The sequence below is a fragment of the Tympanuchus pallidicinctus genome, unplaced genomic scaffold (genome assembly GCF_026119805.1).
Source record: "Tympanuchus pallidicinctus isolate F22 unplaced genomic scaffold, pur_lepc_1.0 scaffold3, whole genome shotgun sequence".
NCBI lineage: Eukaryota > Metazoa > Chordata > Aves > Galliformes > Phasianidae > Tympanuchus > Tympanuchus pallidicinctus.
Window position 1 is genome coordinate 23,980,043 of NW_026294747.1, and position 24,833 is coordinate 24,004,875.

Sequence of the window (24,833 nt, forward strand, 5' to 3'; positions counted from 1 at the left end):
ATATACGTTCTCCTTCTATGCTTTTCTGTAGAGAGGGCATTATTGGCATTTTAAGTTCTGGTTATTACAGCTCAAGATTTTGAGGTCAGATATTTTATTTTACCTTGTTAATTTCCACTTGTCACTGGAAGCAATTTTGTTAATCGTAGGTTATAGTCTTTATTTGAAAACAGTTAGTGGTATTTTCTCCATTGCTGGAATTGAGACCAGCTGCCGAGTGGGCTGGTGAACTGCTTTTCTTCCCTCTGTCTGATGGGTCCCTTTTTTCAGCTAGCTGCCCATTTATACATTACTGATTGATTTCAGTTATATAAACAATGCATGCAAGTTGTAAATATGCAAGCAGAGTGGCCTTTGGCCCTAAAGACTGTTGGGTCTCAGGTGAGAAGGCTGTCATCTTAATGGGTGGCGTGATAAGAGGAGACCTAAAGATACGCTTTTAACATCATCTCAATCCACGTTCCAGGTCGTTGGAAGTTCACTACTTTTTGTACATGATGGCAGTGGGAATGCCAATGTGTGGCTGATTGATTTTGGGAAGACCACCCTTCTTCCTGATGGGCAGACGCTGGATCATAGGATCCCCTGGCAAGAAGGCAACAGGGAGGATGGGTACTTGTTGGGACTGGACAATTTGATTCGCATCTTGGAAAGCATCACGGAAAGATGAGTTGAAAGTGACACAAAACTTACAGGGCTGCTTTGTAACTAACTTTCTTCTCTACTGAGAGCACTCAGAAGGAAACTGCTTTAACTCACTCCCTTCAGACTCCTGAGGTCATCACAGTGCAGAGGGAACTACATCCAGAACCCAGCAGCTAGTTATCAAAATGACTTTGCATCAGCCCTCTGTGAACCTAAATAACTCCAGATTGGTCTGCATTGCACCAGCCTAACGCAAGACTGGTCCTCAGAGAATCAAGATCTCCATACTCAGGAACCACACCAGCATGAGTCAAGAGGTCTGTATGGTAAACCAGAATGATTCTGATTTCTGGTAAACTGATGGGACTTCCAGATTACCTCTCAGTGATCCAGAGCAAATGCTTGGGAATTCAGGGGAGGAGTAACAATTTTTCAGGGAACTGGATAGTTTTGAAACCAGCAGGAGTGTTTCTTTTCTTTCACCCTAATTCCAAGTCTTCTTGCTCCTGTGTAAACTATAGGTTGGACTAACAACAGCTGCTGCCTTATGTTATGGGTGTACTTACTCAAGGTGGAAATCGATGATAAGCAGAAGAATCCTGGAGCAAAGTGAGACAGCAGTTGTAGTGGCTGTATGTGGTAACTGTTGTTGATTAGTCCTCCTCATCCCCACCTTAGTCTCAATTCACTTCTGTCCAAGAGCAGCCTTTGCTTTTTTATGTAGCCTCTGAGGAGATTACAGATAGTCCAGGGAGAGAGTAGCAGCCTGTTGTCTCCAGAAACATTTGACTTTTCAAACTGGGTGGGCTGTTGGGAAAGTGCCTAGCTTGGCAGGTTTGGCCTCTTGCAGCTGAACTGCAGCTGTGAAAATCAGTTATTGCACTCTAGCACTCAGACTGGGGAACTAAGAGGGTTTTTCAAGGCTTGCTCATTTTTAACATAAAACTACTGTACACATGCACATACATGCACACACTAGTAGCCAGTAAGCAATGTGATCTTTTAAGATTATAGTTTGACTGTCTTCTGATGCACATGAAAGAGGTGATTTCTTGACCGTGCTCCTATTCCCAAGTACAATGCTGCCACTGAAGTGTGTAGACTCATGTAAGTACTTTTATATAAAAGTGTATAGTGCAGCAATCAGGAAAGTAAAGTTCCTGCATTCACAGCATTACACTAAAGATAATTCCTACGCATTCCTCCTCCAATATATCAGCTGTTAACTCAGGGCAGTTTGGGGGAAGGAATGTCAATATATCACATCCTTTAATCCCTGTCTGGAATCACAGGACCACTTTTGATTTACTCTTCTCTGCTGTGGCCCAGGCACAGCCACAGAAAATTCACAGTGATTCAGTGTTTAGATTAAAATCAAGAAAGACTGAAGTGATACTTCTTACACTGGTTTCACATACCATTTCTGTTGGTTGCCTCTTGTCACTTTAACAGTTCTATAAATATAACAGGATATAAAGACCATCAGTATTTGCCTGTTCACTTACATTCCAGGCTTTAATATAAATACATGTCGATGCAGTTGCCAAAATGAGGACATGACTGAAGATTAGTGTTTGATTAATTCACTTTTAACATCTTGAGCTGGTAATGCACATCGATCAGAAATTGCTTCTCTTGCGAGTGTCCTGTGCTCAGAAGAGATTCCAAGAACTGCATCTATCCAAGGATAGATGAAGGTAACTCGGTGCTTTGGGGAGCAGCTTTTTCAAGAATAACTAACTGTGACCATGAGCAAAAATCCTATAGAGCTTAGCTCTGGAATGAAATGCATCTGTAACGTTTGTAATTTGAATCAAAGGGAAATCAAAGAGTTACTTTTGATAACAGACTCTTGTACTATGAGATCAGATTTGAGAACTTATTCATCACCTCTCAACAAAACAGCAGTATTAAAAATGCAATTGTGCCCTGAAGGTTAGAGGACATAGAATGGATATCCTGTGGGAAGTAGTGAGGTGTGGAGACATTTCCTTGTCAAAGGGGTTGTTTGAAACTGATAATTATTTTTGCAGTTCACTGCAAATTCAGACTTCTTCTGTGGCCTTCTAGAGTCCTTCTCAATTTATTTTCATGATAGTATGCTAATGAATTTTCCACTGTTTTGTTTTGTTTTTTTCTCAGAGGGTTTTTTAGCTATTTCAAAGAGTTTACACTTTTTTTTTTTTTTAAAATTGTGGTGAGCTTCCAGTATTGAGCACGCATGTTATAATTTCTGATGCCTCCTAACTTTGGAATTCCTATGAGATGACAAATTAATCTGTGGTAGTTTTCATACTATTAATTAAGAAAAAGTCCTCCTCCTTTTCTGCAGCCAACAGGTAAACTGTCAGCTAGCATTGCTTAAGGAGAAAAAAAGGAGTAAATAAATCTTACAGGATTACCTTTAATAACAAGGCCTTTTCTCTAAGACTGCAGTTTCAGGGATTTAGGGAAAAAAAACAACCAAAACCAGACAGAACTGGAAAAGGTTAAATAAAGCATAATGAGACAGGGTGATACAATTAATTAGTGGTCTGCCTAATTCACTTTCATAATGTTTTTTTTCTGTTAACACGTGTGAACCTTTTGCATCAGTGCGTTATTTTCTGGATGGAGGTGGGATTTAGGGGGTAAAAGTTAGCTGATGCTCCAATGTCAATCGAGAATGTGTCATGAACTTTTAGAATTAATGTCTTGTTTTAAAGAAGTAGAAGCAATGTGGTAGCAGTACTTCAGAAACCTGACTGCTGCTAGCACCTCCGAGGATGGTTTGTAGACCCTCATGTTGGAGATAACAAGGGAACCTCTTCAGAGCTGTGCAGTAGGTGAGAAGATGGGGGTGGGAGAGGGGAGAAGGAAAACCTCAGCTATAGCAGTCCTTATTTCCTTATTCTGGAAATTCATTCTAGATGCTAAATAGTTCTAGTAAGTTTGTTTAAAAATCACCCTTTGGCTTATCAAAGGGCTGGAAAGGAAGAAACCACAATCTAATATTATGCTGCTGTTACAGGAAAAGTGCAAAGGAAGGAGCTTTTCATTAGCAAATGGCAAGTATAGGACTGCAAATGTGAGGACTGGAGCTCTCAGGGACTGGAGGCTGTGAGGTCATGAGCAAATGATCACAGGGTAAGTTAGATAACCTTGATTCACATCAAAAATCCCCAAGAGGCTCTTTGTGTACATTCATGTGCTACTGTGAGGAAGCAGCATAGCTTTCTTTTGCTGTGGAGTAAGTTGCCTTGAACAGGCTGACATTTGTATGGGATCAACATGCGCAGGCATTTGCCATATAAGAGCTGCTGCATGATAGCCAAGGCACTTGCTCACATGCAAGTCCAGAACACAGTTCTTTAAATGCTTTGCTGGGATAGTGCCTCACTCTGGAGACACTGAAATCACATGTGTTTCCACAGCATGGGAAGATATGCTCGTCCAGGCATGGAGCAGCTAACCTCTGAGTTAGGCACCAAGGTCATTAAGCTCATTAGTTAGATGCAGCAGAGTTCAATGTGCATCTGGCAGTAGGACATCTCTTTCCCAGCTTTGACAGTGACTCACATTTTGGCCTTGGGCAGCTATCCTCGGCCTCAGTTTTGTTCCTGTTCTACAGTTGGTAATAGTATCTCCTTACCTCACAGAATGGTATGAGGCTGTACTTCATTTTTGCCTCCAAGATGCCTTGAGGTTCTTTGGTGGAAGGTGCAATATAAGAAGAAGTACACAAAGAAGTATATTGGATGAGTTTAAAAATGATAGGTGTTAAGGTTCCCCATGGACATACATTTGGATTCAGTTTAACCAAAGTGATGCTAATTAAATGCCTCTGCATTTTGCACGTAGAACATTAATTTACCATCTGATTCTGATTCAGTTCCTATGATAAGGAAAGATTTCAATGGGATTTGGACTAAAACTGTGAATATCTCACAGGGCTCTTGCTTTTTTTTTGGGTTTTTTTTTTTTTTTTTTGTATTGGTATCATTATTTTTTGTTATTCTTACAGTTCTGAGATCAAATGACCTGTATTGTCAACAGTGCTTCTGTTCTGAACACTACAATGCAATGCTGACTGTGGTCACTTTTGACTGTATTGGCTGAGTGTTTGTTACTCTTAAGTGTGTATACTAATAAATACCTGAGACTGAAGGAAAAAAGGGCATCCATGGTGATTTGGTCACATAAGAATATTATTTTCTTAAAGAGCTTCCCTATGCAAGGGACAAAACCGTGTTATTTCAGTGTTTCTTGCAGTTTTAGGCTTTAGTATCTACTATTTCCTGATAAAAAACTGGTTCTGAGACATCTGGAAGCTGACATTGCAACTCTGTTCCCAACACCATGCAAAGTTTGAAGGCTTTCTTAGAGGTAAGTTCTGTCTCAAAAATGCAAATCTTACAGCATATTAAAAAATAACACGTTAAAACGTACTTTGCACACAGAGCAGCTGTTTCCACAGCACTGTCTTTCGTGGCAGTAGGGGATAAACAGTGCTCTGTTCCTGGAGTCAGTCCTCTGCCACTGGCAACCTTTCTCAGCAAGACAGTGTTCTGTTACCTGTGTGCAAACCGTATTTAACACAGAGGGAAGCAAACAGTCAGCACTGGCGTCTCTTTATTTTGTGTTGCAAATATAAAGTATACATTTGTCCAACTTGAAATTGCATAGAAGCAGGCTTGTCATCTATTTATGCACAGTAGTCACCCAAAAAGGTAAGTTGACAAGAAGTGCTGCTGTGTTCAGAGGTAACGACAAATCAGAACTGGTTCAATTAAGCAAAAGTGTCGTGTGATGAGACTAGCAGATGTTAGTGATGTCATGCCTAAGGTCTCTGCATCAGATTGGGAAGGGTAGGCAGCTAGGAGCAGGAAGAGCAATGCCACAGCTGCAGGAGAGAACTTGTCTGGCATAGCGCTGCTGCTCAGCGGTTTGAAGAAGAGTGGTTCCTGGCTCACACTGCTGCAGAGATGCACGTACTTTGGGGAAAACCATATTCCCAGCAGCAGAGTTGTGTTTTTTCAGGTAAGGAGTAGGAGGGTATTGGAGGTGGAATAAGTTATACTTGCAAAAGCCCATATCTTTGTAATTATATCTGTGCAACTGTCTCAGTGTACACCAGCCCGCTGGCAAGTAAGTGGAGAATTTACCTGGGGAAAAGGGTTGATATAAGCGGAAACCTTAAATCTGTGCACAGTTAAAAATTCTGCCTGTTTAAAGGGAAAATGAAGATGCAAAACTCTGGAAGTAGAGGAGAGAAATGTGAAAAGAAAAAATAGACAAATTATTTCATTTTTTGTTATTACAGTTCTCTTATAATGTAGGTGTGAGGCTGCATGAAGGAACATAAAGTACTAATGCAAAATCCAGAAGAAAAAAACATCTCTATATACACACATCTAGAACTGAGGTGGTAGATAGTCTTTGTTAAAATGTAGACACCCAAAGGGAAGAACAATTTATAGTATTCCTATACAGGGCTGATTCTTCACTGGGGAGCTGTTGGAAGACTTTCCGTATGGATTACGTGACTAAATAATGCCAGTCTCCAGCTCGAGTCATTCCTCTCGGTAACAAAATCGGTTTTTTGGGTTTTAGTTGCCCAGGTAATCTAATTTTGACAGTATGGGTTAAACTCATTCATTATGCACTGTGCATCTCCTTAAAAGACTATTTCAAGTAAGTGGTATTTTGAAATGGAAAAATTTGGACACTGAAATCTGTGGTTGTATTAACAGTCTAAGAATTGTAGGAATTAGTGCTTGGTTGTAGTATACATCATTTAGAGTTATTTTTCTTTTTAATAAACCTATTTTGGACAGCTTATTGTATCGCAGTAGGAGCAGTGTTAGCATTATTTCCTCCTGTATTGTCATTTAAAATTTTTACTATGAGGTTTTTGAAAAGCATCTAAGAGATCAGATAAACACAGAAAAGCTATTACGGGTCAGAGATTGATGGTGTCTGTGTTGACAGAAGTTTGCTTACCTTTATTTCTATTTGAGGGAGGTAAGAACACATAAAAAGCATGTTGCTAATGCAGATGCTTAAAGTTCTCAGCCAGTTCTTTCAGTGCCCATTTGGTCTGCGCAGATCCACCTTCTGTCTTGTTAGGAGACACTGCATCTGACTCAGTACACCCTGAGCTACATGCTGTTGTAAACTAACAACATACATGTAAGGGATAATAACTGCATGCTTATTCTGCTCTTGCAAGTGCCCTTCAACACCCTATTGGTCACTATTAGAGATAAGATACTGGGCTTGGATGGAGGTTTACTGTAGTTCAGTGGAGCTTTTTCCCTGTTCTTCCTGTATATATAAGTATACTGACTTAACTATTCATTGAAAACATCTGTGTTGTCCGAAGTGCTAGACTGATGGACTTGCTTACATTTTGTGAATAAATTAAGCTGCATGCAAGACCCACCTGTAGCACTGGTGAGTAGTGGAAACTATAGTTCCGACTTTGCTCTGCTCTCGCTTTACTTTTGTCACTTTACTTTTCAATGCCTCATGTAGTTTTATCAATATTGGCTTCTCTAAATTTATGAATGAAGTTGAAGCAAATGCTGCATATGTGAAAAACAACAGTAGCTCAAAGTGAGCTCAGCAGGGATCCTGCCTGCTTCTCACTGGAATGCTAACATTATTGTATATAGATGAGCTGCTGTAATCCAGCCAGCCAAGATTAGGTCTGTTTATTCTTGACAAGCAGGTTGCAGAGGTGGGCTGCCTGCGACATAACCAGAAATGTTAGCCTCTACAAGGGGAAAGGATGAGTACCCTAATTTCCTGCTAAATCTACCTCGTCTAACCTGGCTGTAGCAGTTCCTGGATGTAAGGTAGGACAGACAATGGGCTAAAAGCATGAGTAATACCACGCTGATAACTTGTAACTTCACAACGTGGATTTGGAATTTTTTCCATGCTATACAGCTCACTGCTAAAAGAATCATCATCGTCAGTAGGATCTGGAAATCAGAATACATAAAACTACTCATTCTCAAGCTTAAGGTCTAAGACTACAGGAAGCTGGGAACAAGTACAAAGCCAGATAAGGAAAGCATTAAACCTGAACTGAAAAAGCACTCCACTGACAAGGATGGATTCACAACTCTCCACTCTGTGCTATTCAGTACGACATATCAGAGTATCCTGCCCTCAGAGACATAGAGGAAATGAAGTTTGTCTTCAAAGCAATCTCTATCCTGCTAAACCACATCTTTACACTGTATGCATACAGCTATTTCCTATGTGTGTAGCTTGTACTGGGGCACCTCATCTCTTTTGGAAGAGAACAAGATGGAATCTATAGCCAACATCGTGGCACACAACTTGATTACATGTAAAGGCAGCATGTAGTTTGCCACTGCAGGTTGGTCATGCACAACACAGGAGTGGGACAGGTACAAAATATGTGAGACTGCTCAGGCTTAAACCAAGTTATTTACTTTTCCAGGCTCCAGGCTTTAACCAGTAAGCATCTGTTTAGACCCTACATAACGGAAAATAGCCTTAGAAATAGTTTTGCAAAAAATCAACTACATTAACCAGCAACTCTGTATGCTAGAAAGGTTAAAGAGAAAGACAATCTGTGTGTGAAGCAACGTCATAGTTACAGCTTTCTGAAGTGGCTGAGCTATTTTGCCTTGCTGTAAAAGGGGCGTTGTATTGGGCGATGTCTGTATTAAGCAGGTTGTCTGCACTCTGCTCCCTTGCATTACTCTGTTTCTACTTCAAAGAAGTAGATATGAAAATTGCAACCAGCTACAGCCTACCAAATTCTACCATTACCTTAGAACATGAGTAACGCTTATCATCATAGCACAGGAAATTACTGCCATGTATCAAAGTACTTACAAAAATGAAGTCCATCCCAAATAAAGTCCATTAAAAGATGAAGATAGTCCATTTCCCATCACCCCCGTCAGCTCACTCTTTCTTGGAAAGCCGCCTGCCCCTTCCACACCAGGAGCAGTGAAGAACACAACACCATGAGGCAAGCAGCACATTTTCCTTGTTATTCAAAGAGATCCCATCAGCTTCACTCTCTATTTTTTTCCAATCGTCAGTTTGTTTTCCTCTTCATTGCTTGTTTTCAAAATGCATGCTCAGAGGATCCTGGATTTTTTTTCATCCTTCTTGCTGCTTCCAATTTAAGCAGTAACATCATGTTTTTCAAACGGTCTGCTATTAAACAGATGAAAATGTGGCTGCTATTCGTTTACTTTCCTGTCACTATGTGAGCATCATTAGGCAAGTCCTCAGGACAGTAGAAAGCTCAAGGAAACACAGCAGGTCTTCACAAGTTGCTCACTGCTGGCACAGCATGCATTTTTGGTTTCTAAGGTCAGAAAGAAGAGCAGCCTATGTTGGTCATTATTTCCATCCAAACACTATGGTTGGACAATAAGTCTATTTCTTTTCACCTGAGCTGATTGAAAAAGAGGTCTTTTGTTAGGTACTGTATGCTGATTCAGAGCAGCAATACTGTTTTCTCTACAACTAAGTTGGTCCAATGGAACACAGTCGGTGGACAGAAGTAGAAATGCAACTGTCTGTAATGATCTGGGGATCTGGCAGGTAGAAGGAGGAAGAAGATCATTGCTGATGTCAAAACATCACCCCTCTAAAGGAACTTACATGGAGAAAGTAAGTGAAATAAGAAGCAGTTCAAGTTTGCCCTTCCAGAAACACTTACATTCTCTGATATTTGGATGAATCTTTTCTGTTATACGGGTGTAACACTCAGATCATCTGACAAAGACAGACCAGAGTCCCTCTCTCTTGCTGCTTTATCTGTTTTATAAAAAGGTTTCTCGTCTGTATGCAGACTGGAGCTCCTTAGCACAGCTGCTCTGACCCCTGTCAAAACTGATGGTGGGTGATCAGTGCTATAGCACAGATCATCATATGCATAATTTACATTACCACAGGGGAAAGTCTGGAGTTTCACCAGTTCGATCCCACCAATGTCTAAGTGAGGGCAGTTGCTTCGACTTGGAGATGCTGGAGATGCCCGAGAACTAGGAGAAGAACTGCAATTTCCATCAAAGCCTGAATCTTCTCGCTCTGGAGTTGCTTTCAGTTTGGAGGTGGGGCTTAAGTGACAGACGTTCTCTAGCACCCATGATCCATAGGTTGGATTCCAAAGGTTTTTAGTTTTGTTCTTCAGTCTGTGGGTTGATGGATTGCTGAATTCTAACTTCTGGTTTGAAGTCTGGATCCAGGATGCGCTGAAATCACTGAGGCATGGCAGGCTGGGCCCTCGAGCAGCCCGGCTGCTGAGGTTTTCCACCAGCAGCTCTTGTGGACATTGTACAAGTTTTTGCCCAGGACGGTGGGAATCCAGGGTTTTAGGTGTCATCTGAGGTGTAAGAGAAGGGCTCACCAACAGGGGCACTATCCCACTGGAAACATTTGGGCGCACAACTGTGTTCCCTTCATCCTCTGGTGCTGGGCTGCACTCCATGGGCAGCTCTGTGTTGATCACATCAGGGTCCTAGAAGGATTGCACAGAAATGTGTTACACTCTGAGTGCCTCCAGGGTGACTGTCACACCTGCATTTTCAGAGAAATAGCTTTGCGAGAAAAGCTTTTGGCAGAGGTTGGCATTAGGCTTGGGCACTATTCCTGCACCTCATACAAGGTGCCATAAGCCATCTGGGCACTGCATGCTGTTAGAACTTGCAAAAGTGTTGTCTTGTTTATGTGCTTCCTTTGAACAGTCGCTGTGCTTTACTGAAATCAGCATATGAGCTGAGGGTTGCCCGTATATAATTTGCCTCTCAGGCAGGTTAATCCATGCCTCTAATTGTAAAATTCTACCAGATGATGAACACGCTGTGCCATCTTCCCTCACCCTCCCATTAACAATTCAGCCATGGCTTTCAACCAGCACTAAGCAAGGTCAAAGTGTGGACCTTCGCAGACAATACCTTTCTATCACAAAAAGAAGGGCATTTTGCTACTGAACAAACAGTGAACTGGAAGCAGCCACTTGCACAGGAACAGTATCATGTGATTTTGGTTGGGCTGAAGATAGGTGAGCTAAGGTAGGTAGATGAAAACACAAATGAACAGTTGAACCAGCACTACCACTGGAAAGTACATCAGCCTGTGAGGAGCCTTAATCTTGTTTGCACTAATAGTGCATTTGGATGGCTGGCATTCTTGGGAATTATCATCCAGTTACTGCGGGCCAATACCTGCGTGCAGTACTTGATTCTTTCCAGGATGGTAGAGAAGTTTGGCCGGTATTCTGGGCTGTGCTGCCAGCACTGCGTCATGATGCGGTACCTTAAGATGAAAGAGAATCCATTAACAAAGACAACTGTGAAAGATGTGTTTCAATGTGATGCGAGCTTGGGTCCAGAAGAACTGCACTCAGTAAATGGCTCAAAGGAGTGGAGCAAAAGTAGACGTCATTTCTGTATCCTTGGATCCCAACAGAAAGCAAATCCTGTAGTGGTCTAACTTATGTACAGGAGGCAGTGGCTCAAGAGATGCTCAATAATAGTATTGATAGTATTTGGTACAATAGTATTAGTAATAGGATAGTATTTGGTACAATCACCAGTCCCCAATGGAAGGTGTCTAGTTGCCTTTGTCCAACCCTTTTGAACCACTGTTCCATAGTTGAGAGAGTGAGGAAATACTTACACAGGCCCTGGGCAGTTCTTTGGTGGGTCCATTCTTCCTCCACTGGTGACAAATTCCAGCACTTCCTGATTAGTTTTGCAGGGATAGGGCATGTAGCCTAGAGAGAAAATCTCCCAGAGAAGAACACCAAAGGACCTGCGTCAGAAACCAGATAGTAATGCTGATTAGGTTTCCACATTTGTGCTCCACAAACCTGGAACAAAGTTGGGTAGGTAAAAACACAGCAGCAACCTTTTGAACCTGCAGGCCAGCTACAGAAGTGTGCAATTAGCCTGGTTATGAGCCAACTTTGATTTAGAAAAAAACAACAAAACAATCAATCAAAGCCCTTCTTCAAGCTCCCAAAGTAGCTTTGCAGACACCTCAAAATATCTGAATTTGTTCTTTCTGCTGCATTTGTTATTTCTAGAACAGAAAATGCTAAAGCACCCTTTGCTATGCATGGTCTAACTGAAAACAAGAACTGTTATGTTTGGCTTGGAGATTCCTATCTTACTTTGACAGACTTGAGATGTTTGAGTCAGTGTTTGGCAAAAGGATGCTCAAGAATAAAACAAGCTAGAGACCTTCACTAGAAGTGCAAAAGTAAACATCGTCATTATATGGTTGCTCTTTTTACATCTACAGGTCAGTTAGGCAGTGACACTCAAAATTTCTTACAATGTAGACCCAGGGAAATTGAGGGATCTGCAAAGGCTTCAGTAGGGTCATTAATTGTAAGAGTCACTATTTGGTGCAGAGGTGGATGAGATTTCCAGTACATACACGTTATGTACAATAGCCTGTTACAGTTACAGGAACTGTAGTGCTCTCCTTCAAAATATTTACTACTGGCTGCTTGCAGTTATGTTCTGATACACAATCCCTTCTCTTCTGGCATTAACAACTTCAGGAAACTGGGTCAGTGTGCCATTTAAGGTAATATTTCAGTGTGCTTATTGAAAAGTACTGTATAGGAAGAGAGGAGTTCTTAAGCAACTGGAAAGCTTCCATTCCCCAGCACCTTTGCATGAATGTGTCATTGTTGAGGGGGTGTTTATTTTAAGGAAAAATCAGGCTACATGAAGAATCGGTATATAAATACTGTTTCCTCAGCAACAAGCAGGGGCTTCTTAAATGTGCTGTCATTTCATATACAAAAGGAAAAAAAAAAAAGGATAGAAGAGTAATCCTGTGTGGTATAGATAGAGTCATTTACAAAGTATATGAGCAGGCCTTGTCACCAGTAAGTACTGAGTGGCAGATACTAAGAGCTGAAGGAAGTGTCTGCTTTTTTGACCGAGACTTCTTAGGATTCTAAACGGTCTTCTCTTCACCCTTATATGATACTCTGCATTTATCTATGGCTATTTGTTGTGCCCTCCACTTGCACTAGAGTTTTTAATTTCACTTAATTTCTTAGTCAGTCTTCTAACAAAGGGAAATATCTACTTTTTTTTTTCTTCCCATTTTAGGACATGGAAGATTGATATCTTTAGGGCGTCCTGCTGCTTTTTTCCTTGAGCAGTAAATGTGGTTTATTAGTGAATAGCAGAAGTTATTAATAGATATTTATTACCAGGTATCAGTTTTGGAGGTAAAAATGCCTTCTAGAAAAGCTTCTGGCGGCATCCACTTGACAGGAAGCATGGCTCTTCCTCCCTTGCGATAGTAACTTGCTCTGGGAAAGATTAAATATATGCAGAATGTCACACAGCATCAAAAGGCTAAGATGTATAAAAGATCCTATCACCACAGCAACAGGAACCGGAGAGAGTGCATGCAGTACTGGGGGCCAAATAAGAAAAAATCATCACCATGAATTGTACCATCTGAGCAGTATTTCATACCATGTTTGCAACTGAGATGGAAAAATGATGATGTTTAGGTGCATAGCTGAAGAGATCAAATGTGCTGAAGTTGTGCATGAGGCACTGATACAGAAAATTTTCTTGACCTCATATATTTACAGTTATGAATATTTTTAAAATTCGAGATTATTTGTGATCAACCATCTTATAAATTTACCTGAGTTTGGTTTAGCATCCATATGTGTTTGCAATGCTCTCTAGGACCCAGTCTGGAATGATACAATTTGAGTGTATTTGCTACTAGGCATAGATGTGTTAATTTACCGTCTGTTTACCCCAGTTAGTTAACTAGAAATCAAATTCAGAAATGTAATAGACAGTTCAGCTGCTTCAAATTAGATGAGGCAGTTCAAACCATTTAAATGGATACAGATTACTGAGTAATTCATGTGACTGAAATGGCCTTTCACTTACCTGTAGATATCTCTGGCCATCCCAAAGTCACCAATTTTGGCTATTCGACCTGCTCCAGTGCAGGTCAGAAGGCAATTCCTTGCAGCTATATCTCTTTAAGAAAAAAGAGAAAAAGGAAGAAAGAAAAAAAAAAGCACATAAGAGAAAACTTCTTCACTGTGAAGGGAACAGAACACTGGAACAGCTGCCCAGGGAGGCTGTGGAGTCTCCTCTGGAGAAGTTCAGAACCTGCCTGGATGATCCTGAACGATGTGCTGTAGGTGACCCTATTTGAAGCAGGAGGGCTGGACTAGGTGGCCCCATATGGTCCCTTCCATCCTCAGCCATCTATGAATGGATAATTCTGTCTAATTTTGAACTCCTATCTAGCTACAGGAATAAAGAAAGAAAGTTACATCCAGCCCTACAAGTCTTAGCTGAGTCATCTTAACACAGATGAGGATAACTTTAGTGAAAACAAAAAACTATTCTAACTACACAATCATTTTCATTAACTGTAATTATTAAACTGCATTTGCATTGCATTTTCTACCATTTCTACTCAATATACTCTGAGCATTACCCGCTACCATCTTCTTTCACTAAAGCAGAAAACAGGGTCAGTCTCAGACAAGGCAAGGATCCGACCCCTTCTGCATCAACCACATTATGACAGTATGTGTCTTTCTAAAAAGAAAACAAGTGTTTTCTCAGTGGCATCAGCATCTCTATCAGCAATGCAGATGTGATGCTATTGAAAAGTCTTAGTAAACTGATTGAAAAGTAGGTTTGGTTGAAAAAGAGATTTGGTAAACTGTTCCTTTGTTGCTTCTGGCAACCTCCCATGGAACCAAGCAAAGCTACATATGGGAGCAGCCATTTGCTGGATGCAAGTTTAGATTGTGACAAATGGTAGGCATGACTGCGTGGCCAATGCTGAATGGTTTGTATTAATTTTAAATATGTGTTCTGAAAAGGGACTCATTAAAAATCATAGCTCTGCGTGGGTCCTGTTGGCTGCCAAGAAAAATGAGCTCCTTGAACAATAAACGTGTTTCTTCCCACTGCCAGCACTGAAAATTCCCACAGGATCAGGAATTCAAGCTTAGCTTTTTCCTTTTCTCCCATTATCATCTGTGACTCTCACATGACAAGGCTTCACATACAAGACTAGGCCCTTAGTGACATCTCTGCAACATGATCCTTCCCACCAGGATACCATTCACCCATACTTAAGGCCTTCTCTGAATTCCACATCTGTGAACTCTAAATAATACTGATGTCACTAAAAAATACTAGCACAAGACCTAAACAAAATCCCTTTTATGCAGATTTGCTGAATCACTGGCTAAAACGAGTCTGTTCCCAGGTTGCTTATACAGAAGATCTAATGGTGTAAAAAGTGAGCCAGAGAGTTTTTTGAAAAATGATGTGCTACTGCTGAAAGAGGCAAACACTGGTTTCTTCCATTTCTGTCCTGAAATTGAGCAGAAGCAGCTGGCCCCTCCACTTGTTGACACAGATTTTAGACATCTTATGTGATGGCAGCTAGCCTTGGTGATCTATAGTAAGAAAATCAGAGAACTTCTACCTGAGTGGAGTAATGAAAATTGGTTTTACTAAAAATACTACATGTGGAGGCATGCGGAGAGGAGGAGACTTTGCTTGAGTCCATATCAATAGCCTGTGGCTGACATGGCAAAAGATTTTACACGCTTTGGTTGCCGTCTCACAGATGCTCTAATCATAAAGCCATAACACGTCCCCTATCTCAATCTCATACCTTTTTGCCTCTTGTTTCCCTCAGTCTCCCCAGTTTGTACACACCCTTGCCTAGCTCTGCTTCTTTGCTCTGCACAACATCACATTTAAGTGTGTTTGTTGGGGGCGGGAGTAAATTGCCTGACAACTTGCTTAACTCCATGCTGCACATAGGCTGAGTGTCTGTGTCACCCCCTGGGGCAAAAGTCTCTCCTGTCCTTCACAGGCACCCACTGAACTCAGCACAGAGTTCATACTTAGGAACAAATTCAGTTCATGCTACGCCTGGCAACTTTATGAGCTGAAACAATTCCTAACCAGAAATAAAGAAGTCCAACATTCAACTGGAAATCTCAAAAGGCTGCCTGTAAGAACCTATACCCCTTCTACAGTATTTTACTTGTATTTGAAGCCTACCAACATTTTCTTGCTGAACCAGGAAGAAATGATGCTCTCCTCTGGATCACACAGCAGGTCAGCCACTGGGAAGAAAGCCTTGAGTTCTGGTATTTTGCTTCCTATTATTCCTGCTTTACCCTACTGGAGACAGTGGCTCAAATCCTGTGCTGATGGGGCAGGGGGAAGGAAAACAGAGCAGGCTGTTCAAGCTAACACAGCGTGACACTACCATCTAGTGGACCATAGGGCTAATTTCAAATGTGTCTACATTGTAATCACCTGTAAATTGAAAACGCTTGAAACCATTCACTGCAAAGAGGAAGATTCCTTTCTTTCCAACAGAGCCCAACTCGTGCCAGTGACTAGAGGGATTGGCCTGGACACCTGACCACAAGTCTGTTGGTAGAAATCTCTGGCTTCCCTCTGGAGGTAGCTCTGTTTAATGTGCTGCAAATAGAATCTGGGTGAGCTTAGCACACTTTTGAGGAAACATACTTCAGAAAAGACTTTTCCTCCTCACCTGTGTATGAAATGATTCTCTTCCAGATATTTACAGCCACAGGCGATATCCCTAGCTATGTTCAGCAGGTCCTGCATTGTTAGTGTGGATGGTTGATTCTGGAAAAGGATGCACAGAAAGTGGTAAGGGTAAAACAATGGAGTAGAAGAGGCAGAGGATAATTAGAGAGCAGCAGAAGGGAAAGGGAGAGGCATGTACCAGGTGAGGGAAAGGCTGTATCAGTCAGGAGCAAAGAGGGACACAAGCAGCTCAAAAAAAAGTTAGAAAAGGAGATAACTTTTCTTTAAGCTTTTTTTTTTTTTTTTTTCCTGAAGATTTTAGTACTTCAGAACACACTGCATGAGTGTAGGCTGCTTAGGAATTTATGTCCTGACTTGAATAGCCCAGAAAACGGGTGGGAGAAAACTGTTCCCTAGCAGTATTGGATATAGCGGTGAAATGGGAGGTAAAACCAAAACAAAGAAAAGCAAAAAAAACCCCCCAAAAAAAACAACAAAAAAAAAACACCAAGAAAACCAAATCCAAACCTCGCTTCTATGGAGTCGATATATTAGCAAACGAGATTAGCTAATGAATTTAGAGAGAGGGAGAGAGCAAAGACACAGGAGTGCACATCTCTGCACGAGAGCTCAGCATTCATCGACCCATCTGTTCTTGTGGGAGGGCAGAGGATACCCTGAGTGTGCAGGAGGGGGACGTGGTATCGCAGGGCTCTGGGACCAGCACTCACCCATCACAATCTACATTTCCCTAAGAACAATAAGGAAACCTCTCTTCAGGAGCCCTGCTTATTTTCATGCAGTCATTTACTTCTCTGTAGGGAAATCTCCTTGGTGTTTCTCCAAGAACTTCAATATTGCTCTTGGGAAGGGTGGGGAGAAATTACTACATTGCTCATCAAAAGCTCAAGAGATATCAAATAAATTGTTCTTTTCAATCTGCTTTTGTTCCTGGATGCTGTTATCTCTGCAATTTCTCCTGTTCAAACTACACAGTGTACACTGCAGCCATTGAGCACTGTTTTTATTGGCTAGGCAAGTTATTGTACAAAGCTTTGGACGCCTGCCAGGGAGAATTATTATAGTTATAAAACAGGCATTTCTGGTGAGGAAATGAAGAAGGAGATACAGAATCACAGACTTGGAGACCTTATCTCTTCACTGGGATCCCTCTGTCTGCAATGGGCAGGCACTTCTCTGCAGCCGCAGAAACTTGCAGTGAAATATGTTACTGATGGGGCCAGTTTGTTTTCAGAAAGGTGAGCAGGGATATTTCTTTGAGTACTAAGGGGAATTCAGCTCTTGTATTTGCTCTCTGACATTCCAGCAGTGGCAGGTTTGCTTTCACATGATATTTTAAAAATAACTGTTCCTCACATGACAACTGTACTTGATTTACAAAGATTATATTTGTATTCTGTTTTCCACAGAATTTATCTACTTGCAGAATTTGTAGCACTGTCACTCAAAATGGCATAATCAGAATTACATAGACTCCTCTGTGTGGGTGCTATTATACCATTCTAAGTGTCCCTAATTAGTATGCTTACTGCTCTGTGAAGAAGGAATTAAGCTCGATCTTCTAACAACACATTAGTATTGGCATACAACTGTACACATGTAAAGCCACAGTATGTTGAGAGGAGAAGCTGTGCAACTGCACCAAGTCACGTAGGAGTGCACAATGCTCCAGTCAACCTCATTCATACTAAAACCAATCACAAGCCTAGCAAGGAAGGATTCTCACCGCTCTGGGTCGATTCTGTCGAAGAAAACTTTTCATATCTCCTCCAGCCATGAGCTCAAGCAGAATGAAGCGAGGCAGCGTCTGCAGGCTAACACCAATGCACTGCACAATATTTTGATGATTGAACTTACTGAAAGACAAGGTCACAGCAACACAAAGGGAGACAACGTTAGTACTTGGCTGACTTCTGCCACGCTCACTTTGCTTTGAGCTTTGATGACCTGCATCGAAGCAAGTTACTGAACAAATTCTAACTTCAGACTTATCCAAATGCCTTTCTACTTATGAAGACTCCCAGGATCAGGGTTCCTCAAACATCCAAACAGTATTGGCGTGTGTACAACAAAATCTTGTTATGTGGTGATTTTATTTCAGCATTATTTCAAACACGCTGCTGCCTAGTCTAGTGGACTCGGTTCAGCATCTAGTATGCATCTAATACCCACTACAGCAGCTGATTTGGGGATGGCTTTCTACCCCACTGCAACAGAACAAAAGACAGTCAGGAAGCAAGACTCAGTTTCAGAAAGTAGTGTCTGTCTTTGGACAGCAATGACCTGGAAAATACAGGAAAGAATAATGTGCAGGAGGTTAGGGAAGATCATGTGCTACCAAGAGAATCAAAGCATTCTATAATTAACTGAAATTGCTCTTTAAAAACTCTATCAGTGTTACCTTCAGTTCATCTGCCACTCAAACTTCTTACAGACTCTATGAAGCAGTATTACGTCACGAGATTTATTCTTGAATCGTGCTTCAGCAGAAGAAAAAGAGCATCTAGGTAAAAACTGGGGCAGGTAGCGAGAGGTGGAGAAACTTCATATTGCCCAAATTTAAAATAGATCAATTCCATCTGTGCAAGCTACTGGCACAGTGCAGAGCCACCTTATCTACCTCATCCACACAGGAGCTTTGAAGTATCTCATCAGCTATTTTTTATGGGGGGGAAAAAAAAGTTAAACACAAGGATTTTCCCCAGAAAAAGCATTTATGGCAAATAGTTCTACAGATAGGAAAAGCAAAAAGGCTGCACATAATAGCATGCCACCTGAAAAAGCCTCAATTTGAAATGCTTTTCATACCTTCTTCAGCTGCCCAAACCACTCTTCTAAAAAGCCTCACTTCTATTTGCAAGAGATAATACTGCTTAAGCCCAAGCATCCAGGACCAAAAACTCACCTCCCTGGCACGCAGCCTGTGTTGTACCATCCCTGGCAGTCATCTTGCAAAGGCTGAACTTCTGAGTCTCTGCACAAGTGGCTCTACTATGTAGCCTTCCTGTTACATTTCCTGCTTTCCATTTCACCACTGATAATTTCTTTTTGCAAGAACTTCAATATATGATTACTTGATACATGAATACTTGGTAAAAAAGCAGTGAGATTCTTTGAAAAGGAAGCCATTTCAAATACAGAACAAGCTTGTACAAAAATGTTGTGCCTGAGCATGACCAGCAAAACCAATCAGGAGAAACTTTTGTTCAGATGTGCAACAAAAAAACCTACAGATACAAGTGTTCAGGATAAACACAAGTGGCTGAAACCAATAACTTGTACGCTACTAAAATACTATCTGCTGAAAAAAGAGACTGGATATTATTTTTTCCCCAAACCCAAGCAACAGAACTAATATTTCTCATACCTGCATTACTCCTTTCTCCCCCCCACTCACCACCAGTCTTAAACCCTTGAGCTATACCTGATAATCAGTGCTTCCATCAGGAAATCCATCTCATCTTGCTCAGAGCAGACTTCTGGCAGTGTCTGTTGAGAGTTTAAGAAAGCGAAGGCCATTCCACCAAATAATTGAGAACATTTAGGAGTGCACCAAAGAATAAAGAAAAAAAAAGAAGCATGTAACACGACTGTGAGTGACTTCAGGAAGCTATGAGGAAAGTCTCATCTCTTCAGTGCCAGTCAGTTGAACTGCCTGTGTCCCATTCAGCAGTTAGAGGAACAGGAAAGCGGAAGTCTGCTTGGAGGCTTCGTTTGGTGTGCGTTTAACTATGTGCAGTGTTCTAGAGCAAAATTGTTTCAGATTTACATTAAGAAATGCACCGGCTGGGGAAACAAATCTAGTAAGCATTTTAAAATCACAGGTGTGAATTTATTCTCCCTTTGCTTTTAAGACCACATTGCAGCACCTGCTTCATGCCATGCAGCACATACAGCCACTTGATTCATATAATTATGTCACGCAGCCTCACAGCTTTCTCTCCTGACAGCAGATCTGGACAGCAACTGCCACTGCTAAATGTGAACTGAGAGTGCAGGCAGCAGGAGCTGCAGTGCCTGCTCATGTGCCAGCTGGAGGACTATGGATGAGGTAGCCACAGCTGGGTGTAGCTCCTGCTGCAGGTTCCAAGTGCACACAGAAATGGGTGGTGGTCGTTGCTCAGCGAGGCGAGGGCTGGCATGGAAACCTGCTTGTGGTCTCCTGTAGCCCACACTGCCAGGGACATTTTGCTATCTGAAGTAAGCGATTGCTTCACACAGGACAATGCAAACAATCTTTGCACTGAAAAACCACAACAAGCTGATGTGCTTCTGTTTGGCACTGTGCTATTGTGCTTCCTACAAAGCGGATTTTTTTAAAGAAAATTTTGAAAGAGCAAATAACAGCAAATAACATTGGGACTTCTTTCTATTAATGAAACTATGTTTTGAGCTGAACCCATAGGAGTAGACTTAGTCCTCTGAGCCACAAACTTGTAAAAGAACAGGAGGCAATGAGCATCCTGTACTTCTGGGCTGAGTAACTGACAAATCCTGAGGCAACAGCAGTAATTTTACAGAGAACTAGACTGTTGTCTCTTGTCATTAATGACATGGAAAATTATGATATTACAAGATAAGTTCACAGCAGCATATTTAATGCTGCACAGCACTGAGAAACAACCTGCAAGTTTTATCAATGTTAGGCAGACACTATTCTAATCTATAACAGAAATGTAACTGAAATAATACAAATTACGAAAAATAGTAATGTCACGTGAAAAACTTATGAGAAAGTACTTAAAAACTGAAATGTAGAAGTAAAAATAGACAAGCATTACTATAAAGATTTGCTGTTTCCTGTCATATAAATACTTCATACTAGCATTAGCCAGGATTTTCTGTTTTACGCACAGGATTAAGAAATCTCTTTCCAGTCCAAAATGCTCTGACTGTTGCTAGTTTTTCTTCCCCCTAACGTTCTCTTTTCCCAGCTACTCAGATCAATACATCACAGTGGCAGAAAAGCACAGGACAGCAGCTCTGTTGGACCAGTGGACCTGTCAAGAGCTCTCAGTGATGACCTCAAAAGGAATCACATCTCTGGGGGCTGACCAGATTTTCTTCTGGGGGGAACTGATGATTGTGTGCGGATTTCAATGATGCCATAGTTATTTATGCTGATAGATGATTTGTTATTCCATTTTAACATGTAGTATTAAGCAGTCTCTATGTGACTAATTCATATAAACTCCCTTCTGAGGGCACTGGTTCTCTCCTTCCTGAGCAACAGGGGTGGAGGCTAGAAAAGAGATTGCCCTCTTTAGATTCTCGTCCTAGGTTAGATCACAACTCATGGGCATGCAGCAAACAAGACAGATGATAATTTACATTCAACCCACTGCTGGTGCCCCACAACTTAAAAATCAAAGTTTATAACTCCCAGATGCAGCAACATGTGGAAACTTGCATCATATACACACTTCTGTCATTATACATGTGATTTACACCAATCTGTTGGAATGGCAGTGAGATAATAGCACTCTTACTGATAATTATTGTTGTATATTAAAAAAACAACTGTGGGTACTGACCTTAACAGCCACCTGGAGAGGATTGGGATCCCCTGCAATGCCTACCACTGTTCCTTCATAAACCTCACCAAACGCACCATGTCCGAGTGCCCTGCGAAAGAGAGCAGCCGTTACTGTGTCTCTGCACCAAGCACTGGCTAAGTGCTTCTTACTGTCCAGTCCAAGAACAGGTAGAAAACCTGTTGTGAAAGATGAATCCATAGCAGAGTTTTGTTTTCATCTCAAAGCCTCTGAAAATAACTTCTCAATATCTTCTAATGCCATCACTGAACCAGGGAGGTTGGATCATTAATGGTCCTGAATATATCCCTTCCAAATCAAACCATTCTATGAAATCAAACAGCCTGCTCAATCCTATGGCACTGTCAGAACGTGTGGCTTTAGCAAGGCAAGAAAGAACTGGGGAGGGGAAGAGGAAAAAACAAACAGTGCATATGAAGGCAGCTGCAAGATGATCCCTTCAGGTGCTGGTATAAGACAACACAAAGATGGTGACGTTTTTATTTTCCTTATAGCTTTAATCAGGATAGCCTGGACTACATAGAGAGGAAGAGCAATCTAGTGTGTATTTCCTTGTGTCAGGAAATGCAGAAAAAGAAATACTGCTAGAGATTTGGAAGGGAGTTACCGTCAGGTAGCAAGTATAATCCAGGACATCACACAAGACAGAGGTGAAATAACCTGTACTCTGCATGGGAACATGGGACAGAAGACTTATGAACTTATACCTGCTCTTAAGAGCTTGATGGCATCAAAGTATTTAAGAGAACGAAGAAAGTGTCACAGTTTTCCTTGCCCGTAGTTGGTGCTTTCCAGTCAGTCAGACAGGAAGCCCTCAGTTTCTTGCCCCAGATGCTTGTTGTTAAACCAGTGTGTGAGCCCCAACTCTGCCTTTGCTTCAGGCTGCCTTCCCCCTCCTGTGCCGAGCCTTACCGAAGCAGAGAGATGTTCTTCCGTGGGATCTCCTTCAGCTCACTCAGAGTGGCAGCCTTCCCAGCAAAGCAGTAGTTGGGGTTGTAATCTGTCATGATGGCTGATGTGCGGATTTTGCTCAGTTTATATTCTGGGCTCTGCAGTCGTGCTCTGGCTCCTTCCAGTTGCTGTTTCTTCAGGTGATAAACTGAGGATGGAAAAAATACAAACAGCATAAGAACCTGGAAAGAAAATGTAATACTGGGCACACAGAACAGAAAGAAGAAACTAAGTGGTAGTTACAAAGAAGCGTCATTAGCTTTCCTGCGTCTCTCTTCTGTAGCGATTTAATACTGAATATGCAAACATCTTTGCCCCTGCAGAGACCTAACCAGCTGGAAGAAACTTAAGTTACCTCTGCTTCTTTATATATTGGCAGAGGAAATGCTGCCTCACAAGACACCTTGCTGACACTGAGGCAGCAAAAGCGCATGCTGTCTCTCTGAAGGAATTACATTCAATTACAGAGACTGCAACTTCACACTATACAGCAACGGCTGCAAAAAAAGTGTCTGCCTACAGGGTTGTCCAAGGCTTTTTTCTGCAGCAAATCCAAGGACAGGGCAGTCATTGGCTTTGGGGATTATGCTTGTGCTTATCTGTGGGGTGGTGATGTTTTCTATTATTTCTACTTGTTCCCTCTGTGATCCACTTGGGAGACCAAAACACTCTGGTTCCAAGTAGTAAAAGTAGCTGTGTGTGCTTGGGTGGTCCCTCTTTGTCTAATTTAACTGAGAAAAAGACAAGTAAAAGGGAGTGTTTCTTACTGATAGATAGGCTGCCACCAGTGAGGATCATTCCGAGCACCACAATCACAGCCACCACAGCTAGGAGGAGTGGGAGAGGCAGATGTCCCTCTGGGATATGACCCTGTGGCACTGGAAAATGAAAAACAGAGGTGCATTAATCAGGAAACAAGCCAAACTGCAGGAAAGAACCACAGTCATGGTTGCTGTTTCAGAAAACAGAGATCATGGCTAAATCATCCTATAGAAAATAGAGAAAATCCCGTTGCAACCTTGGAATTTGAAAAAAAATAAATCAAAATCATTTTGAAAACATTGTTAAGACAGAAATCTACCTAGTAAAACACAGATTGCTTACGCATTCCTCAGTTTTTTCTTAAAGGGTAACATTATTGCTAACAAGTTGAAACTGCCTACAGTCTTGATGGTTTGAGATTCTAAGAGATCACGTCAGTAAATAGTGAACACTAGGCATCAGCTGAACAGACACAGTAGGAAACTTCTGTGAAGGAAGTAATTTGTGGTGTAAATTAGGTGGTACACGATACAGGAAAGGTATTTATGCTTAACTATTTGATACACCGTATCCATTCAAGAAATTTACAGCGTTCCTTTACATTTAATTTATCTTCCACCTAATCCAAACCTGGATTTTGGATATGGTGGCAGACATGCAGTTTAGCATACAAGGAAAGAACATCATGAATTTTCAGTACTGGCTAATTGCATACAAATACAAAAACCAGGAAGAGAGACACCAACAAAGGATACATTTATTATCCAGCTAGGATAAAACTATATCTTACCAGTGCAGGTAACATTGTCATTGGCTAGCACAGCCCCCATCTCACATTGGCAGACAGGTAGGTTGGTGTCAGGGTCTCTCTTACAGTTGTCTGAGTGGCAGTGGCTACAGTTAAGGTATATCTGAACCTCCACCTCACCATCATTCTCCACGGCTGAATGAGGAATTAGATACAACAAGCAGGTTTAGTTTAACTTTTCCCATCTTTTCCCAGTAAGAAAGAAAAAAAAAAGGAGTAAAAGGAGTAGGCAGGTCAACTTCTTTCTCTGCAGGACAGTTGATACTGTGGGCAGGTCAGAAATCTGACATGGTCCAGAAGGGAAGAAGGAATTGAATTCTAAGCAAACAGAGAAGTCCTGAAATGAATTGACTTGAACGTGTCTAGGACTGAGGATGTGCAGTTAAACTGGATGACTGATGCCTCTCCTGGCTTAACTATTTGAGAGGAAGAAGGTCCCAGAGCATTATAAACAATTTTAAAGCAGTAATGACAGCTGAGGAACTGGCCTGCAGAGTGAAATATGCCTGA

General features: G+C 41.5%; 2 protein-coding genes and 1 long non-coding RNA gene across 7 annotated transcripts in view; 2 read left to right on the forward strand and 1 right to left on the reverse strand.

The window, feature by feature from the left end:
• Positions 1-4,880, forward strand: part of ITPKA (inositol-trisphosphate 3-kinase A) — a 38,162-nt gene extending 33,282 nt beyond the window's left edge. Inside the window, exons 7-8 of one of the 5 annotated variants that reach the window (XR_008208906.1) lie at positions 467-1,277; positions 3,656-4,880. Coding sequence is in view for 1 of the 5 variants with exons in the window: in XM_052692518.1 (XP_052548478.1) it covers positions 467-670 (204 nt within the window). In the remaining 4 variants the exon portion in view is untranslated. Of the gene's footprint in view, positions 1-466; positions 3,115-3,655 lie in introns of those variants that run through there. The other 4 variants (XR_008208907.1, XR_008208905.1, XR_008208904.1 and 1 more) reach the window with 4 other exon arrangements.
• A 357-nt stretch (positions 4,881-5,237) lies between these two features.
• The window catches only part of LTK (leukocyte receptor tyrosine kinase), a 51,869-nt gene continuing 32,273 nt past the window's right edge, over positions 5,238-24,833 (reverse strand). Inside the window, exons 17-28 of the mRNA XM_052692517.1 lie at positions 24,306-24,458; positions 23,521-23,631; positions 22,715-22,901; positions 21,782-21,872; positions 19,672-19,736; positions 17,974-18,103; positions 16,228-16,325; positions 13,569-13,661; positions 12,863-12,964; positions 11,305-11,439; positions 10,851-10,941; positions 5,238-10,144 (exon numbers count right to left, since the gene is read on the reverse strand). Coding sequence (XP_052548477.1) covers positions 9,374-10,144; positions 10,851-10,941; positions 11,305-11,439; positions 12,863-12,964; positions 13,569-13,661; positions 16,228-16,325; positions 17,974-18,103; positions 19,672-19,736; positions 21,782-21,872; positions 22,715-22,901; positions 23,521-23,631; positions 24,306-24,458 — 2,027 coding nt within the window. The 3' untranslated portion in view covers positions 5,238-9,373. The remainder of the gene's footprint in view (positions 10,145-10,850; positions 10,942-11,304; positions 11,440-12,862; positions 12,965-13,568; positions 13,662-16,227; positions 16,326-17,973; positions 18,104-19,671; positions 19,737-21,781; positions 21,873-22,714; positions 22,902-23,520; positions 23,632-24,305; positions 24,459-24,833) is intronic.
• On the forward strand, positions 10,030-14,089 carry LOC128085333 (uncharacterized). The gene is made up of 2 exons (XR_008208909.1): positions 10,030-11,169; positions 11,203-14,089. It is a non-coding gene; the product is annotated as an uncharacterized LOC128085333 (long non-coding RNA).